Raw genomic sequence first — 21,709 nt, 5'->3', positions numbered from 1 at the left:
ATTGAGAGAACAATTTTTACCTGCGAGAATGATGAGGAAAAACTATTATTTTTAATGTTTTATATCAGTATGTATAGTTTTAAATATTTTGACTCTACATTTTATAAGAAAATACATATATAATATAAATATATGAATATTAAAATTCATAAAAAAAATTTTAATTTTTTTGGAAACTATATAAACTTCAGATTTGTTAAGATTCTTATTTTTTTTAAATCTGTACTCATTGTACAACTGAAAATCATATATTTTTGTGACCTATACGAGGATAGGCGTGCGCAGACCTGTATTTCAAGGGGTTCCTTTAATACTTTTGGGCCTAATTTTAATAAAACATGTATAGATATGTTTACTAAATTAAAATGTATAAATAATTAAATAAGCTTTATTTTATTTGTTTAATTTAATATTATGGTATATTAATCTCAATGAATTTATTTTCTTTTATTTTAATTTATTTTCTTCAATTATTTATAATTTGTACTTTTGTAGTCAAATGTAGCTGTTATAATATCATAATACATTTTTGTACAAACATTTAAAAATTGTTTTTTCTATTACAAAATATTTATTTTTTACCAACTATTTTAAAATAAAATACATAACTTTAGCAGTATCAGTTAAAATAGAAATCCTTATTTTTAGACTTAAATTGTATGGCCCTATTTAAACATTTTGGGGGTAACGGACACACTCGACATCTCCTGTGCGGACAGGAGTGGCTCCAGAGCCTTGGTTAGGGGGGGGGGGGGGAGAAGTCAAGTTATAATTTTACAAAATTTTATTACAAAAAGAAAACAAAAATTTTTACAACTCAAATTCAAGTTGTCTATTTTTAAAATTTGCAAAAATATCAATAATATGATCTATTTGATCTAAAATATCTACTTTATGATATACATTAATTAGTCATAATGCTAATTGTCTATATTCAGTTATCCTTGAACGAAGCCAGGCCTCCAAAGTGTGAAAAAACTTCTTTCAATTGTCATACCTCTATGGCTCCTATCTACATACTCGTACGTGTCGTATCATAGTCCATATTATAATATGCATTTTTTGTTAACAATATACATTTTTTTTATAAATACAGTACATCTTAGGGGTAGCTACGGACCCTAGACCCCCCCCTGGAGCTGCTCATGGTGCGGCATGCCTATGTATATGTTATTGTTATTATGAATAATCCGATATTTTGCAAAATGCCTAGGCATAATATAAAATGCCAAAAACCGAACACTAATATACATAGTACGAGCTTGGCCTAGGTGTTATGTATAATGCCAAATCTGGAGTAGGCAATATGATGAAAATAAACAAAATTATGCATCGCTTATTACCAACCAATTAACTTATCGTTTATCATAAATGTGCGTGCACGATTTAACAAAGAATTAATAAACGATTTAATAAAGATTCTTTTACTACCTACTATAATAATAATTCTGAAATACAATATTAAACGCACTACAATAATAATTTATTAATAAAAGTATTAATTAGGTAATAATTTTATTACAGTATTGTAATTTTTCTTGTGATAATGGTTTTATAACTATGGATACGATTTATATGAAGTCAGATTTTTATAACAAGCTAAAAAATTTTTTTTAAAAATTTAGCCACTAATACTAGTTTTTTACCTGATGATTAGTTTAATGAGTTGATAAAAATTCAATCCACAAGAATTGGCTAAGGACTTTTAAAATATGTTTGTACATGCAAGTTTCAAAATGAATCAATACATAAACACATTTTAACAATCAATAAATAAGTTTAATATCGACAATTGAAATACATATCGAAATGACAGAGAGTGTCTTTTAAAATATATGTTTCGCAGCATTAGGATAGACTATATATGAGAGGGTGTAATTATTACATAAAATCATATTACAGTGCTTCTTTCCAGACAATATTAGCTAATATAAGTAAAAATATTAGTATTGATTGTGAGTTGTTTGTTGTTAGATCATAGGGTAAGAGCCAATGAGAATGCAGAATTTGGAAATTTCGTCTGCTGAAAATATTCCGTTTTATTAAAATAAATATTTAAAAATATTTGGTTTTTTTTTTTTTAATTTTCAGTATTAATTATGTAATTTTTATTTAAGGTTCACTGGGTACAGCAACAACACGAAAAGAAGAGACGGAAAAGAGATTTTGGAACTAATTTACCATCTACTGTTTTTGCTGGTTCTTCAGATTTTTATCAACAACAAACATCAGGTGGACCACTTGTACAAGGCCAAGCATTCAGGCGCCTTAGCAATTCAGTTCATAATGTATTTCCTGATCCTCTTTTTAAGGAACAATGGTACTTGGTAAGCTCTATAGAAATAAATTCTAAATTAATTTATATGTATAATTATGTCAAAAATCTTATATACTATGTATTAGACCTTTTTTGAACATTATAATTCTTGCAGTCATTTTTGTATTGGATTTTCACTGATACTGAATAGGGTAAAGTTAATAAAAGAGTTTTATTTGGAATATTATCGACAAAGCCCTAAATATAATTTAAAAACACGCTGTTAAACCTATAGTACTTATATTACATATTATGTTATCTACATTTTTTTAGAGAGTATATTTCAAAATTTTTTCTAGCTTGACCTTATTTGGAATATATAAAATTATAACATAAATTAAATTAGAATAATATAAAATTTAGACTAAAATATAATTAACTTAATAAATTGAACTAAACATTTATTGAATATAATGCATCCGACACATTTACTTGTAACTAATTATTTTACTGTAAGCTGTTATTTCTTTGTAGTTGAAAATATATTTCTTATTTCCAGATAAGATGGATATTTTTTTACTTGTTAAACAGAAATACCTTGTTTTAAAGCTCTTCTTCCTTCAGGAAAAAAAAATAATAACTAATCTGAATATTTTAAAAATATTTATTGCATACTAATATTTATTTATAGAAAACAATTCGTGAGATAACAGAGTTATATTTCTATTTATTATATAGTACTTTCATCATTATATTGAAAAAAGGAATAAAATACTAATTGTAACCAGATTGTGAAATAATAATCATTTATTTAAGACGTGGTTTAACATTTCATTGATAAAATTTCCTCATAAAATTCACTATATACTGTAAAACCAAAAATATTTTACCTATACCGTATTTGGGTATTTGTCTTGCATCACTCATCATCTTTACGTCACCTTGACTTTCTGTTTTAAATTTAAATACATTTAATATCATCCAAAACATTAGAATAACTAATTAATGCTAATTTTGTGTTATTGTTAAATCAGTATGCAAGTTAATATGTACACCGTACAGTATAAAATATGTATTAAAAATATTTTGTTTAAAAATTTTAAAAAAGTTTATAAAAATTTTATAGTGAATTGAAACCGATTTCGACGTATCACAAAGTATTATAAAGTACCATCGACTACAACCATTCACTTCTTCAATAATTGTTTGCTACGTAACTATGTGTTTTCAATGTACATCTTATTAACGAGAATACTGTCCGTGAATTTCTACATACATTAAATTATAAATATTATTTAACTCCTTGATTCCATATATCAAATCAACTAATAAATGGTAAAATATTTTAATAAAATTGTTATTAACTTTTATATTTTAATGTTTTACCATTGATTTTACAATACATTTTATTATAAGATCACTGGTTTTAATTATCTAAAAATGTACTTAAGTTTTGTTTGCATACAATTAATTCAAATATATGAAAAAAAAATAAAATGTAATAAGTCAACTAGTCTTACTTTAAATTGTTTGTTTTCATTTCAGTTGTATAAAGTTGGATAAATATGTCCACGAATAAGTGTAATATAATTTCGATATATTAAAATAGAAAGTACAAATTAGCTGTAGGTTGTTTAATAATTTTAACTTATAAACGACTTAGTAAGTGTAGAGTTCCCTATTCGGTTTCATTTAAGGCAGATTGATTGGATAGCACAATTAATTTTTTTTTGTTTAAGGGATATGTGACCCAAAAAAGTTTAGGAACCGCTGGTATCACTAAAATATCACGATTCGTGAATACTCTGATAGGTAGTATTTCAATTAGTTTTCTTGAATTATATAATTTTTACTTTTGAGTCCTTAGTCTTTTTTATTCAAATATAAGCTATAGTAAGAGTTTATTAGTTATTAATCATTAGTTATGTTATTTTTATTTTTTTTTAAACATCTTATGTATACATGGAACACTCGAAGTTCAGCATACATTAGCTAGTAATTTAAAAAAAGATTAAATTAGTGGTAACTTACCGTTAATTTGTTTTGGAGATCCTATTTTAATTTTTTATGGATTTTGTCATATTTTTTTTCTTCAAAAATGTCTTATTTCTATTGAAATGTTGTATCTTCCTATTGCGAATGCAACATACTTAATTTGGCACGTGTTTGAAGTAGGACCCCTAAATTATCATATTAATACAAGATGTACGCCAAAATTTAGCAACTAACTTTCAACTAAATACACTCAATAAAATTCAAATTTCAAATTTCTGGGGAAAAACTTCACGTAACCCCTCCTCCACTTAGTTATCATATCAAATCGAAACTGATGTCAAAATGATTTGCAATGAAAGTTTCATAATTTGTAACTCGATATGGTTCTTGTAAAAATAATTCAGTGAAGGGCTAGCCTCTCAAATCATCATATTCAATCCAAACCAGTGTCAAAAATGTTGGTATAATTTGCAACTATTTACAACGCTGGTTTCATAATTTATAACTCGATATATTTCTCATAAAAATTATTTTTCGGTGGGAGAGATTAGTTTACTTTGGCGTGATAAACATTTGCTAATGTGAATTGAATTTAAAAAAAAACTTTGTTCATAATGTATTTTCAACTAAATATTAACAATTTTTTAGTATCCTATATTTTTAAGGAGGAACCTAATAAAAACGTTGAATTATGAACAGATTCCAGTAAACCAGTTAGGTTCATTAACATTTTTTACGCCAACCTACTCAGTTAACATATTGAAATGGTAGACTATTATTTCGAGTAAAGTTTATTATTACGTTCTACTATTTTAAAAATATACATTTTATACGACATTTTTATGTTTAATAAATTAAAAAAGTGTCTATACCTTTTGAATATAATTTCATTATAAAGTATGTAAATTAATTGGAAAGTCAGTAGTTATTACTTCAAATTGAATGCAGAAATGAAGGTTGGATTTTTAATAAAATATGTGACTTAAGGCTCATCTTTTACCACGGTTAAAAAAAATCCAAATTTCAAAACCGCCAAAAATATTTTATGATTTTTTTTAAAAATTTCAAATTTTTTGAAAAATTTCAAAAATAGTCTCTTTTAGAATTCCTCATAAGTTACTCAAAAAAAAAATTCTGAAATCGGTTGAATTTTGAATGAATGAGAGCATTTTAAATTTAAGAAAAAAACACAGAAAATTGTAAAATTGTATGGTTTTTAAACTTTTTAAATAGATAATTAATAATATAACATTAGGTAATGAAGTACACACAACTCACTAATATTTTTTGTAATATTTTTGTTTTTTGCTGATTGTTTTTGAGCTCTCATTCAATAAAAAATGTTGGTGGTTTTGAATTTTGGATTTTTTTAACCTTGGTAAAAGATGGGCTAAAAGTTATATATTATGTTAAAAAAACGGAACTTCAATATCTGCATTATATTAAGAATAATAACTACTAACATTCCAATTAATTTATACTGTATACTTGTTTCTGAGTCTATTTCATAGGTATTTATTGGAAGTACAAAAATATTATTAATATTTTTTAATAAAAAATAGTCTTATAAATCATGTGACAAAAATAAAATTTGAAATTTATAAATTCTACATGTATGTTCTTACTTTATTATTATAATATAATATTATTATATTAAATAATATTTATTTATATATATATATATATATATATATATATATATATATATTATTTTAAATTTAACGCTTCTCCTTTTTCTTGAATTATTTCATAAATATTTAATGATTTAAAATATATATGAGATCTATGAAATGTTCTTTATATAAAATAATTATCACATGAGTAATTTTTTAATTGATAATGTTACATTTCTTACATACAAAATATTTAATTCATGGTTAAATTCTTTGTTTATTTTACTAAAACCTTTAAAACAATCTTGGGAAAAAATGATATTGATATCTTATATTGTAGCACATAAAAAAAAAATATGAATTACAAAAAATTAATTCAAACCAATGGTAAGTGGTTTTTTTTTTTACATTTTTGCGTATCTACATTAATAAATGTGGTTGAATTAAGTTTTTTGACAATGTCCATAATATTTTTGCTTACAAATCGTTGTATATTTCCCATATTCCGTTTCTTTTAATGTTTAAAATATAATGATCATTACCATATCCAACTACGTCAATAATTATGTATCTATATAATATATGTTATTAATTTAAATTACACAATAATAATTTTTAATAAATAACACTTGTTATAATTATGATATATATTTACTATGCTTTCATAATTTAGTAAATTTTCATTTCAGTTATACCTGTCTTTTTTAACGTCTATGTAACCAGGAAATTCTTGAAATTCTTATGAATTTTCTTCAGGAATTTAGTTCACATCAATGAATAATTGTTTACCCAGTTTTATTTGTATACAGTTATTAATAGCAAATACAATTAATTTTGTTGATTTTAAACACACGATTTTCTAGTATTTATCAAATATTTTATCACTAATCTTTCATCAGAAAATCATTTTTTTCGAGTAACTTATCGAATTCCAAATTATGGAACCATTGTTATATGATAATTTATGAGTATTATGATTTCAAATTTATTTGTCGCACAAATTGCGGGTGTATTTTATTTTTGAATAGGGTTTATTTTCAGTTTTAACTTGAAAAATATTTTATTTTATTTTTACAAAAAACTTATTTATTTTGAATTTCTTGAACATTTATAAGTGTCAATGCCACATAAAAGTAAAATAATCTCCCCCGTTGAAAAATAATTTTTGCGAGAATCGTATCGAGTTGCAAATTATGAAACCTTCGTTACAAATAGTTGCAAATTACACGGAAAATGTTGATACCAGTTTGGATTAGATACGATTGAGGATGGGAGGAGGAGCTAGCCCCCAATGAAAAATCATTTTTGTGAGAAATCTATCATGTTACAAATTATAAAACCTTCGTTGCAAATAGTTGCAGTTTAATCGAAAGATTTTGACACTGGTGGTTTGGATTCGATACGATGATTTGAGTGGCTACATAAACTTGACTTCCCAGTAATAAAATTCAAATTGTAATGAGTGTGTTAAGTTGGAAACTAGTTGCTAATTTTTTACGCACATTTTGTATTAATATAATAACTTGAAGATACAACTTCACAAACGTGAATTTTGTTTTAATTCTTTCTTTCTATAATTTTTGAAAACCTGTTTTACTTTTACTTTTATTCATGGTTCATAAAATTGATATCCCAGAATGTGAATCTTAAGCAAAAATATTCATAACTGAATTTTACTAACCAATCTTACTTTTAAACTGGAATGGTGTTCACTGTACGTATGATTGGTTATTTTTTTATAAATGTAATAATTTGCATTGTTTTAGTATAAAAATTCGTTTTACTGAGTAGCATAACAAAAAATTATTTACATTAAACGACAATACTCAAATCACAAAATCATCTTCAAAACAAAAAAATATGACAACCATTTATACCAAACATTTAGTGGGGTATAATTGAAGGTTTTACTAGTTTGAGAAAAATAATGTTTTATGTTTGATTCTACTTATTACAAGCAAGAAATGTCTCAGTTTTGAGAGCATTAACTTATATTTCAAAATGTTTAGTTTAAATTTAATAGATCTGAACAAGTTATTAAACCACAATTAATTATACTTTTTTCCAATTTAATTTTAGTCAATGATATTTGGGATGTTAATAATTAATAGTGAAATAATGAAATATTTCATTATTTATGAAAATACTCAGGTATACATGCATAATATAATTTATTGAGATATTGAATGTTATGAGCTGCACTACATGGTATATGCTACTTGTACATTTAACCCTCTGAAATTACTTATTTACCTTATTATAAATTGAAACCTATTATATTTTATTGAAATTATAAATTGAAATCACATTAACCATTTATATTTAGTTAAAACTCCACGACTTAAATCACTACAACGCATTTTCCTGTATTATAAAATAAGTAATTATAAATAATAATATAATTTATATTCTAACACATTTGTGTAATACAGTATTATTTACTGTTTATTATTATATTATTATATATATAATATTTCAACCATATAATATATTTCAACATTACAATTATAATCAACAGTATTTATAGATTTATTCGTAGAAAATACAATTTGATGGTAAAATGACTAGTTAGTTATTATCCAGTATACAACAGATTTAATTTTCTATTGATAATGTTTTACTTCAAATGCTTACAGAAATAGTAAAGAACAAAAAAATTAAAATATTATATTCATTAAATTTTAGTTGAACCAATTTATATAAAAACAAAAATTAAGTTAGTGAGTTTTCAAATAAAAATAAAAAACCCAAACGGAACAAAAAAAAAAATTCTTTACCATGTCTTAACCAGACAACATTGCGTTTCATATAACATGTAAAATGTTGATGAGATTACCTCTTTTAACTGTGAATTCATTTCAAATGTTTAATTTATATAGTACAATTAAATATATCTGAGTAGGAATACTGTGACATCATAGTTTTTATAATATGTTTAAATCTATTAGAAGTTTTTAATGATAATTTTTCGCAAGTAATGTATTATTTTTAAGACAATGATTTGGTAAATTTTTTTCGATTTAATTATATTTTCATAGTCATTTTGCTAAAATCTCCATGAATTTAAATATATAATTCAAATTCAATAACATTTATCCCATTTATTATTTTACCTGTAAATAGTTACAATTCTTGGTCAAATTCTGTAAACTTCGTGAAAACATAACATAAATGTTTTGATACTATGTATTATGCCAAGACACACGCGTATCATTAGAACCTGTATATATTACAGGCCAAATAATATTCGTTGTTTCATAATCCATCATATCAGTATACATTTTATAAAAATCAAATTTCAAGATAAAACATTTTGTTTAATTGAATTTTCTATAACTATACCTTAAAAAAGGATATTAATAGTGGCGTATTTTCAAGGGAGAGGGGAGGATTCTCGAATCTCGACCGTCCTTAAAAATAAAAAAAGGTTCAAGTCATAAATGACTTGTTACGAAGGTACAAATAAAGAGAACATAAGTTTATATAATGTGGTTATGAACAATTCTTCATTTGTGTGTATAATAATAATAGAATTATATAATTAATTATTAATTAATAATTATCAATTCACATCTTATATGTAATTTTTTATAATATCATAAAATCACTAATTGTTTATAAAAATATTAAACCTTCCCTTCTACAAAAAATGTAAAAATATGGCACTGTATATTAATAATTGCTTTTATCGAGTAATAAATGAAATAACAAACTATAAATAATAAAAATAATTCTACTTATTTAATAATAATATATTATAAGTAAATTATGTTTTAAATACTTATATTTCATTATAAATATAAAATGTATTTATATTGTAATATAAATCTGCAAAATGATTTTACTCTGAATTTTAATTTGATACTAGAGTAATTTTCTGTTATATAACTTAATAAACGCGGATCGTCTGTTTCTTTAAAGGGTTTAATATTAATAATAATAATAATAAATTGACTAGACTTTTTTTTCGGTTGAAAATTGAAACTTTGTGATACCTAAAACATGTCATAATATATTATAAAATTCATACTGCTTCAAATTTAAAATATTTTAATTTTTAACCTATAATCTATTCGTTATTAAACTTATACCTTGGCTAAGACATAGAAGTTAAAACAATTATTTGTAAAAATATTAAAGACAATTTAAAAGCAGGAATAGACTTTATAACCTTTTTTTTTTCAAATCACATGTTTACAATATTTTTTTCTGCTATGTGTAATTTATTAAATTGTAATTAACATTATCTAAAAAATTGTAAAGGTTGTCTTTATTTGAATATGACGTTAAAAATATAAAAATAAAAACTCTGAAACTTTGGCTGTATAAACATACATATTTAAAGGATTAGAAACTATTAATTATTTTCTAATTGAATATTATAATAATATTTTAAAAAAAATGAATAAATTTAATAGTTTTCTGAAATAAAAAAAGTAATATAAGAAAGATGCTATTTTATTTTTTTGTTTTTATTTTTATTACTGTGCATTTAAATATAATGAAATCGATCTTCAATATATATTTAATCTTTTATAGACTGATTATCACTAAAGCATAGGAATCTATTGATGTTGACATTTTGTGTGCTTTTTTCCTTTAACTCTTTTTTAAATTTTTAAAAATAATAATTTCATATAACTAAAAAAAATATTGGAAATTAAACTTGGATTGTAAAATGTTGACTATGATTTATTTTTAAAATGAATAATTAATTTTGATGCATACAATAATTAATACTTACAATTAGGGTGAAACAATATAAATGCTATTATGTTAATAAGCCATGATGATATATAAATAATTTAATTTTTAAAAACATTTTAAAAAACTGTAAAAAAAGTATACCAAATCGTATTTATTGACCACTGAGCTAAATCTATCAAATTTTTTACATTTATCAAATGAAATACAAAACGAAAATATAATACTAAAAAAAGTCTTTTACTTTGTGTGAAACTGTTTCTTTTTGCTTTAAAGAATATTTTGGTTATATTCGTTAAATTAAAATGTCATTCTATGAATATTTAAATTATAGCATTTAACAAAATATGTCATTTTGATAAGTTTCCATTTAAAATCTATTAAATTATTATAAGTATGTAATTTTAAAATAAGTTGTTCATCTTTATACTGAATTTGAATTTATTTTGCCATTGTTTAATCAGGAAATTTGAATTTATTTATATTATAATATTGCACTTAGCAACTATTATTATCAAGAATTTGAAACACTTAAAATTGGTATGTTTTTAGTTTGGATCAGAAAGATAAATGTAAACGTACATATTCCATTGTTATATCTTAAAATATAGGTAAATCTAAATCAGTTATTGGTGAAACCATTACAATCATATCTGTTTATAATATTTATTTCTGCACATTATACCTATATCAAAATTTAACAATATAATAATTATATTATAATAATATATTATAATATTATAATAATAATTATAATATTGCCTATAATTAATTAATATGTATCTTAAATTAATGGATAATGTATTGTTATTTCGCACTGAATTAAACAAATTTACATGAGTTTTATAGTAAAGGAGAAACTATATATCTACTTTTATAAAGACATTTTATTTAAAAAAAAATTATCAGCTCTTTTGAGTTTACTATTTTATTATAATAATAATAACTAAAATATTAAATAACTTATTATGCAAGTTAATTAATTGAAAATATAAAGAAATTTATAAAAAATAGTATATAAATACTGCAATCATTTTTATCAAATAAAATTTGGCTATTAATAATAAATCGTAACCTGATTGAAGTTATCGATTATTTTTTACATGACATCTGAGGTATAACGAAAAGTATCATTGGACACCGTTTATAGTCCATTATATACCCATGTCACTAGCGTTTCATACATTTAAAAATAATTAATAAAAAAAACAATTAAACAATATACTTGCATCATTAATAATATGTATATCTTTTTCTGATTGTAAAAATTTTTGTTCAAATATGAATGTCAGAAATAAAATATTTGGTCTAATTATTTATTGAACATTTTTTTTACATTATATTTATTATTGAAATATTTAAAAAATATATGAATTATGTATATAAAATAAATATAAAGAAAACCCGGAAATAATTTATATTCTTTCTTCGGGCAATTTTTCAATTTAATTGAATAATTCTATTTAAACTATTAGTAATATATAAACTAAAAATGGATTTGTTTGTTGTATAGCTTAAGTAATATTTAAATTTGTTATTCATAGATTTATAATAAAGCATTCGATGACGTTATGTAACTCAAAATAAAACAACATTAAAAATTTTAAAAATAAATAATTTTACTGGTAAATTTTATTACTGATTTTTTTTTTCGCTTTCGAACTACTAATTTTAATAATTTTTTAAATTTTAACCAAACAATATTTTCGTTTATTATAAATAATTATATTACACTGTTGTGAATGATAACACTAAAAAAAAAAATTCAATTATGTATAACTGCATTTTTCAATGTATGTCTAAGGTTTATACATGCAAAAATATACTATTTTTTTTTTTGTTTATTCTTCGTCGAGATTCACAAAATAGTTCACTTTAATAAAATACCATATTTAATAAAAACAAATGAAATAATTACAATAAGATCTAAGTCTAATACTAAAACATCTACGCACATTAACACTAAATAGGTTTGAGATTGATTTTACGAAGTGGCTTCTTTATAAATTTAACACCTAGTTATTATTATAAAATAACTATACTATTATTTTTGTTGAATTTATATTATTATACAATTTATATTTTTCTTAATATTATATAATTAATAATTTTTAAACCCGATACAAATGTGTTATTAATAATTATACTTATGTACACATAATAACTTCTAGGTCTCTACACAAGAATACCCTCACTGAGTATTATTAATACACCCAGTATTCTTTTCTTGAGAAATAAATGAATTATATTAATAACAATAATACAATTAATGAAATATAAATATTTTATATGCATTACTGTAATGAAAAAAAAAAATTATAAAAATTAAGTACCATTAAATTTAATTATTAAATTAATTTTTATATAATCTGGATTAATATACCTAAAATATAGACATTTTCATCTTTGAAAGTCTCATATCTGTCATATATTAAAATGCTACTAACTCATTTCATATTTCGAGTTACTTATACATGTATTTTAAACGAAAAATATTTTTTTTATTCTTCCAGAATGGCGGTGCTCTGGATGGTTTCGACATGAATATGGGTCCAGCTTGGCAAAAAGGGTATACTGGCAAAAACGTTGTCGTCTCAATACTTGACGACGGTATACAAACCAATCATCCCGATTTGGCACATAATTACGTAAGCAAACACTATAATAATAAAAGTAACATACATGTTCGTATTTTCCCTTCTCCCTTTCTTTTCAGCCTTTTTCCAATCCTCGTACAATTTCGAACACGTCGCATTTTCCATCCTGTAATGAAGGTGTGCATTTCGTTTCCCGTCCAAACCACTATATGACGCGGAATCGTATTAGTATCCGATTTTCACCATGCAAACAAATTGCTTTCTTCTCCCTCTCTTGTCACACACCAAAACATCGACGGTTCGCATTGTATAAACTGGGATTTTAGCGTTTTCGGACCCATTTGACGATTTCATATTCAGTATTCGAAGAAATGTGCTGTAGTGCGTACCGTTTTTTTTGACAACGAGAAAAATGAGGACTTGTGTAGAAAGGTCTGATGGTGGTTAGGTGGGATAAAAGGAAGCAAGGAATAGTGTAAAACGAAATACGATTTGTAACTTGTGTAGTTTCCACCTCTCCTTCCTGACACATAATCATCTCGCCTCCGATTCGATATCGCTCGCTCCCTTCCCATTGAACTAACCGTGTCATGAATTTGTTGACTCAATAAAGTAGTCTCGAAAATATTCAATGTGAGCATAAGTGTTCCGGGAATTAATGCCGGGAATGTGGCATTGCTGTATCGATTGCTTTTAGTTATTTATCGTCTTCCACATTATTATTAAATTGCTATTTTTTTTTAAAAAAAATGTTTATAACATTAATATTGTGTTATTGCATTGACTAAATTTCATCCATTCCACCATTAATTATACGTTACACGAATAGATACACGTGGAGAACTATTTATAACCACACTCGTTACTGAGTTACAAGTACACAAATTTAACGTGTTAAAAAATTTTCTTCTATTTTCCTATGTTTTTAGGTAGAAACTGTAACAATATTATGTATGTAAATGAAGAACGACCGATACAATTTCACGATTTCAACTTATATCATTTAATTAATCATTTATTTTTCTGTTTATAATGTGAACATATTTTTTATATATGATGTCCTTGAATAATCACATGCACATTATATCATTACCATTTATTCATTTTAACTGATGTTTTTAAATGTGTGCGGTAAAATGGATTTATATTTTGTATATTTCGTTCAGAATGTGCACACGTGCAAAGTAGGTTTATGTTGGTATTAAAATATACTGTGTAGTCTAAGTAAAATCTCCATACAATTTTGCATGTATGTTGAACTGTGCTAAAGTTTAGCCACCTTAAAAGCTTTGGGCGTTCCAAAGATTTTCACAAAGTCGTTCCTCATAGCTATGGAGTGCGAATGACGCATTTGTTAAGGTTAATATGCAAGCTGTTTAATAAAACTTTGATCATGGAATTTGGCAAAACTACTAGTGATCATCTCGTGTACTCGTATAATATTTACTTATATATTATACTAAACAATATTTTAATCGTACAACTAACGCAATGCGCAAGTATAATACATATGCATAATTGATATTCAATTGTTACGTTTGATCGCATTGTGATATAAAAAAAATCAACAAATTCCATATATAAATAAACTTACCTTTTTTCGCATTGAGTTCTCGTATTAGTATTATTATACAATTATTAACAATATTATTATAATAGGTAAAATAATATATTCAATAGGTACCTATTATAAATGAATTGGATTTTAAGTACGATTTTACATTTAAAACATATTTAATTTGTTTATGCAGGACCCTAGTGCTAGCACAGACATAAACGACAATGATGATGACCCTATGCCTCGGGACAATGGTGACAATAAACACGGTACGAGGTGCGCCGGTGAAGTAGCGGCTATTGCATTTAACCAATATTGCGGCATTGGTGTGGCCTACAATGCCAGTATTGGAGGTACAGTATCTAACCATAGTTAAATGATAAGTGTGTAGATGGAAATATCGTTACATGTATAAAAAAATATATAGAGATTAAACTCTCAATAATTTTACTTAACCTAGAATAAATTATCGAATTCCATTACTAAAAATCGTCTTTCATATTCTATTTATATGTTGTATTAGGTACTTAAAATATAAAAAGCATTTAAACAATATTATCAAATTAAAAATATTTAATTTTTGTTTAAAATACCTACCTATTGTAATTGTAAATTATTTTATATTTTAATTATTAAATGTATATTGTTTCGTGCAATACCTGTTTATACATTAATAGCGTCTAAAATACAACCTTAAAGTTATTAATTTTAAATATTTATAACACGTATGGTATTAATTAAAAATGTTATACTTATAAATAAAAATAAACAAGTTATATCTTCAAAAATACTTAAATCGCACTTAAAAAACTTTTTTTTTTTTAATCAAGTTTATTTATTTCAAACTCAGAAATATTTAAAATTGAGAATAAACGTTCACTAATAACTATTGTTGCTATAAACCTGGTTGATCTACTATCAGCCAGTTTTGTGTAATGAAATCGTTAGTTGTATATAATTTTTCCATGGTAATCAGTTAAAATCGAAAATATTTGCCTACTCACATATGTTATGGATGTTTAACATATGATTTATTTTTTTTAAAAATATGGGACATTTTAAATCAAACCAATTTTTGAAATTCTCATTTGTATTGATTGGAGAGGGGGTGAAGGGACTTATGTTAGCAATTTTCCTCACAGTTACTGTATTATACTATAAAATAAAGTTGAACACTATATTTGATACTTCAAAAAAGTATAAATTATAATTAAAATTAAAAACTTATAATTAGGTGACTTTACTATTTTTTTTATAATCAAATATTATTAATTATCATTTGATTTAGATATTTTAGTTTATTAATTATATAAAATTTTAAAAGCTTACCGATATTAAAAATTTAATTTTTAAAATAAGGTACATACAAAATAAACTATACAAAATACGAGACAAAAGTGTTATTTTTATACTTGTATCGGGACACCGGGACACTGTATTCAAATACGAGACGTATGGAATCCCTAGTTTAACAAAACTTCATAAGATTCACTCTTATAAAAATTTACCTAGTATTCAAAACTTATAAATTCAAAGAAAACTTATGATATTTTATACATTAAACATAAAAACTACTTTAAATATCAAGGGGATGTAGTTTAATCTAAAACAAATGTTCACTTAAACATTTTGCTCAGGAGTGAGAATGTTGGATGGTACAGTGAATGACGCAGTTGAAGCAAGAGCCTTGGGCTTAAACATCAATCATATTGATATCTACAGTGCTTCTTGGGGTCCAGAAGATGATGGTAAGACTGTAGATGGACCCGGACCACTGGCCAGAAGAGCGTTTATTTACGGAGTAACTTCGGTAAGTTAAAATATTCATTCTTAAATAGGATTATTTTTTTTCGGCATTTTAAAATTAGTCTACTATTTTTATAAACATTTTTTATCAATAATGGTTTAAAATTAATCACAGTTTAGTGTAGCTTAATATTACAAAAAATATATGCTAATAATTGATCAAAATTTTTGGTATATGATGTATTCATTTACTTGTTTGAACAGGGATATAAAATAATGAAATTAATAGTATATCAATTTGGCATCAATTCTTCTTCTTCATTTTCGGTAATCTCAACCACTAGGACCATCCCGATATACATCCTTAATTTGGCATCAACAATAATAATTTTGTATATGCAAATATGAAATGACATATCTCATAACACTAACCTGTTAATTAAATAAGTTTCAAATATGTATATTTTTACAGCACTCATTAAAATATTAAATTTCTTAAACAACTGATCAAGTTTTTAGATTTTGTTTTAATAAATCAATTTATTGTAACATAAATAAAATTCATGTATTTTATTTTACTGTTGTATCAATGATACAATGATAATTTTTAGTATTATTTTATAATTTATTTACTATAATTACATAGTTTTAGTGATAATCAATCAGATTGGTTATAGATACTAAATAATTATTTATAATCATGTAAGAGTTTTTTTCAACACCAAAATTAATTTCTCCCGACCTACAGAAATGCACTCTTAAATAAGTATATATGAGTACTATTTGATATAATTAAAACCCATTGTTAAATAAACTCTTCTGCCATATAATATTATATATATAAAAAAAAAAAATGCTATTTATTTTTATGATTTGCTTTTTACTTGATGTTTATTTTAAATTTTATAAATATTTGGAGGTGTTATGTAAAACCTATGGATAATCAAATTATTTAATTACTTTCTCGTTATTTTGGGTTTCAATTCATACCTTATACTATATTACCTTTACATAAGTCCAATTTTTCAAATCAAACATTTTTATTTAAAATGTATTTTCAAAATTAAAAATTTAAATAAATTTGTTAAACTAAATGAAAATATATTCTCAAAAAACACTATTAAAATCCACCAATTGATAAATAATTTGTACTACACATTTATTAAATTTAATAATTTATTTCTCTTAAATCAAATTGAAAGTAAACATATTATGTAGTACATTTTAATGACAATATTACTAAGAAGATACTATTATTTTAGTATGATCATATGCAAATGTCTTTTTATTCAAATACTTAGATTGTTTATGTGATGATAATAGAAAACTAATACTTTAGGTATGATTAAATGAAAATAATATACTACATATATGTTAAGTATTAAGAACAACGAAAATATTTTCGTATGACATATTAATTACATGTAAATTGTAAATTATGAAAAAAATATTTTTTACCTCGTTTGTCTGATGAAAACTAGTACATTGATTTAACTAGGATAAATAAAATAAGTAGTATAATGTGTACCCTCGTTTCGCATCGATTATTACAGTTTCTATAAGTGATGTGTTATTACTATTATTATTCGGAATCTGTGATGAGTCATTGCGTTTAAAAACCGAGTCTTGAAAAATATGTTTATTACAATTTCATAAAAGTTTTTTTAAATTTTAAACTTGACAAAGACATTTTTTGTCGCTTTTTTTACGAATTTGTATCAAAATAAACTTAAAATTCTTTTAAGTAAATCAGGATTTAAGAAGTTAAAATATTTGGCTGTAGGGTTAATTATAAACTCTGATAAATGGAAAATTACAGATTATTTCTAAAACATAAATTGTATAAAAAATTAAGAAAATACATTGAATAATTTTCATTAAAACTATTATTTTTGCGAGATGAAAATTAAATATTAATTATCAACTATCAAAAATCAAAAACTTTATAAAAATAATAAAGTAAATTTTTAAAATTTAATTATTTAATTAAAATAAATTTAACTCTAATTGAAAATTTCAAGTTATGAGAATAATGAAAAATATTTAAAAGGTTATATGGCTATAAACAATAAATTTTCTAAATAAATTTCACACTTGTTGGTAAAATTTCTTTAACATTTTATACATTTATAAGTAATTTAAATCAGTTGGTTTTTAATTGTGTTTACTTAAATTCACACTTATTTTACACGATTCTATTGTGCTTGTATTCAAATTCTAATTTTTGGAAATCATTTCATTTTTTTTTATTTTTTTCATTTTTATTTTTTTCAATGATAAATGTCTCATTTTATTTTTTTCTATTATTTAATATTAATTTATTTTTTTTAAATAAATTTAAATTTTTATTCTATGTTATATAGCAGGTTTCCAAAAAAGTTGATGCTAAAAAACCGTTTATTAAAACAGGACTTAATAATATCTAAATAGTACTATATTAAAAATATATATTAATATTAAATAATAATTAATAAAATAAAATAATAAAATAATAAAAATAATTAATTGAATAATTAATAATTAATTTTAATATATGTATATATTAAAAAAAAATACATTAAATTGTTCATGTTTTTTCGAGCTGTAATTTATTTAATGAAGAGCTGATAAATTGTAAAAATATTATTTATTTTTCCTCAAAATACATATAAAATATTAATATTCTATAATGAATATTGAATATATTAACACGTATTTTTAAAAGGATTTATCTCAAACATCAAAAAGTTTTCTCTTATTTATATAATCCAAGATTAAATATAGAGTATAATAATTATCTAAGATCTTTATTGGTATCGTATTATCAAAAGTAATAACATTGATTGTGAAAAAAATTATAAAATAATATATTTACTTTTTTTAATTCAGCAGCTACTATTTTATGAATATTTTTATAAAAATTTTAGATCATCTTTATTTCCTTGGAATTTTTACATAATAATTTCCAGTTTTTATAGCCCTAATTTTAGATTAAACATAAATAATAAATCCAGTTTTTTTTAATCAAATTTTTTGAATATCCGCTAAAATGTTCTTTATAAACTTTTATTTATACTAAAATAATTATTATTTGTCAAGTCAAACTTTATAATAAACTTTCTCTCTATTTTACTTATTTGAAAAATTAAAATTAACTTTAAACGATTAGTTACGAGTTTAATCTGAAGAAAAAATAAAATTTTAATGACCTTCTAGATTTTAATATCTTTTCGTTGTTAATGAACCGACTGAAAGTTATTTGATATTTTTCCCGTTAATGTGTAATCGTAAAACAACCAAAACCGAATGGAAAATACCCATTTCACAACACAAGTCGTCCCAAAACTGCCGTATATTTTAAACATTTAAAGGTCATTATAACCCCTTTCTCTTTATTTCTGATTTTAACTTCCATGTAAATAGTTAAACAAAATAATGAAAAAAAAAAATTTGAAACACTTATAGAACCCGATTTACAAGTGTCATATACGACTTGTTATTTATATGCATTCAAGTCATTAACAACGGTGTTTATTATATTTTTCCTTCTTATACACGTATTTAAAAATTTCCTTTAATTTTGTTCCGATAGCTTTATATAAGTACAGTAAATACTTACCTCTTCGACATATACAATTCTAAAACACGTATCTATATGACTTTTTATTAAACAAAAAACTGCCTTAAGTATTTAATACTGTATCCACGTTCGGATCACGTGTTTTTTTTTCATTTTATGATTTTATGACTGCATTATTTTGAGATATAGTTATTGTGTACATTTATGATGTTATAGAATGTACGTTTTTTGCGTTTCAATAATTGTATTTGGTTTTCGACTGTGAATATGTTCATTGAAAATTGTACGTTTTCGTATCATGTAAGCACAATTTGTGCATTATGTCTGCTAGAGAATTTTTAAATATGTGTGTATTTTTTCCCCCCGGATAGATGTCATTATTTTTAAAGTGTACAATTTATACGAGTACGTGACATAACCATGAACTGTCTTTGTTAAATCACCTATATTTTCCTGGACATCTCCAAGTCCTTGTCTATGACAAGCGATAAATTAAATACTTGAGAAACAGAAAACTAGCCATAGTATACAATTTAAAATCGAGTAGAGTTTCAAAGCCATTTTGATTTTTGAGTTATTGTTTTAAAATAACTGTAATTTTTTTCATATAAATCTAATAAGTACATATCTAATTTCATAACTATTAATAGTTAGTGTTTTGAATTATTGTACTTTATATTGTTTATAAATGTTGATTTCTATTAATATAAATCGTTTAAAGAAATTGTAACTCCTATATTATAATATTCCCATTATTTTGGATTCTATTTTTTATTGCTGAGTTATATTGAATAAGAAAGTGACTCTATCTTGATTTAATACGATTTGTAACAGTGAAATTGTTTTTTTTTTTCGTAAAATAATTGAATTATAACGTAGAAATATCTTATACTACCAGCTCAATAGAAAAACTTCATTAATAGTATTGCTTTATACCGACCCTTCAAATGTATAAAAATGTAACTATTAACTGATAAATAATTGTATTCATTAATAGCATAAGGCATAAATTAAAATTAATTAGTATATAGTATATATTTAAGGTTTTTCTATTTGATATTCTTTAAATCAATGTACCAATATTTATTTTTTATTAAATTGTAAAACTTATATTATGTTTTTATTACTTAATACATTTTTATTTCATTTTAATTAAATTTATTAAACATGTTGTGTATAGTTTTACAATAAAATTAATATTAATTCTTTAATCAGATTGGTACATTTATTTTTAAACATGATAAATTTCACTGTAAATCACATAAATGATTTAGTCATTAAAAATATTTGATTAATTTAGGGTCGTCATGGAAAAGGATCTATATTCGTTTGGGCTTCTGGTAATGGTGGACGACATACTGATTCATGTAACTGCGATGGATATACAAACAGCATTTTTACGTTATCAATATCTAGTGCCACGCAAGGAGGGTAAGTCGAATATATTTTGTAATACCATCACTAAATTTTGCTAAGAAATTTCATTTTACAGTTTGACAATCACATCAAAAATTATACAATAAAATTTCTCTCATTACAATGAACAATTACTAGCTCGATATTTTTTTAGATTCTGAAAAAACAAGGAATGTATTTATTTTACCATGATATATTCTTTTTTTTTTTGTGTACATGATTTCGATTTGAAGAATTACTTCGATCATCACCTAATAAAAAGTA

General features: G+C 23.4%; 1 protein-coding gene across 2 annotated transcripts in view; it reads left to right on the top strand.

The window, feature by feature from the left end:
- LOC112686301 (furin-like protease 2) overlaps positions 1-21,709 on the top strand; it is a 136,925-nt gene that overhangs the window by 84,218 nt on the left and 30,998 nt on the right. For both annotated transcript variants that reach the window (XM_025558516.1, XM_025558515.1), the window contains exons 4-8: positions 2,118-2,327; positions 13,083-13,217; positions 14,918-15,077; positions 16,362-16,534; positions 21,330-21,460. In XM_025558516.1, the coding sequence (XP_025414301.1) occupies positions 2,118-2,327; positions 13,083-13,217; positions 14,918-15,077; positions 16,362-16,534; positions 21,330-21,460 (809 nt within the window). The remainder of the gene's footprint in view (positions 1-2,117; positions 2,328-13,082; positions 13,218-14,917; positions 15,078-16,361; positions 16,535-21,329; positions 21,461-21,709) is intronic.

This window comes from Sipha flava, unplaced genomic scaffold (assembly GCF_003268045.1).
Source record: "Sipha flava isolate LNK unplaced genomic scaffold, YSA_version1 303_pilon_pilon, whole genome shotgun sequence".
In the NCBI taxonomy this organism is placed as follows: domain Eukaryota; kingdom Metazoa; phylum Arthropoda; class Insecta; order Hemiptera; family Aphididae; genus Sipha; species Sipha flava.
This window is presented reverse-complemented; position numbering and strand designations above follow the sequence as displayed.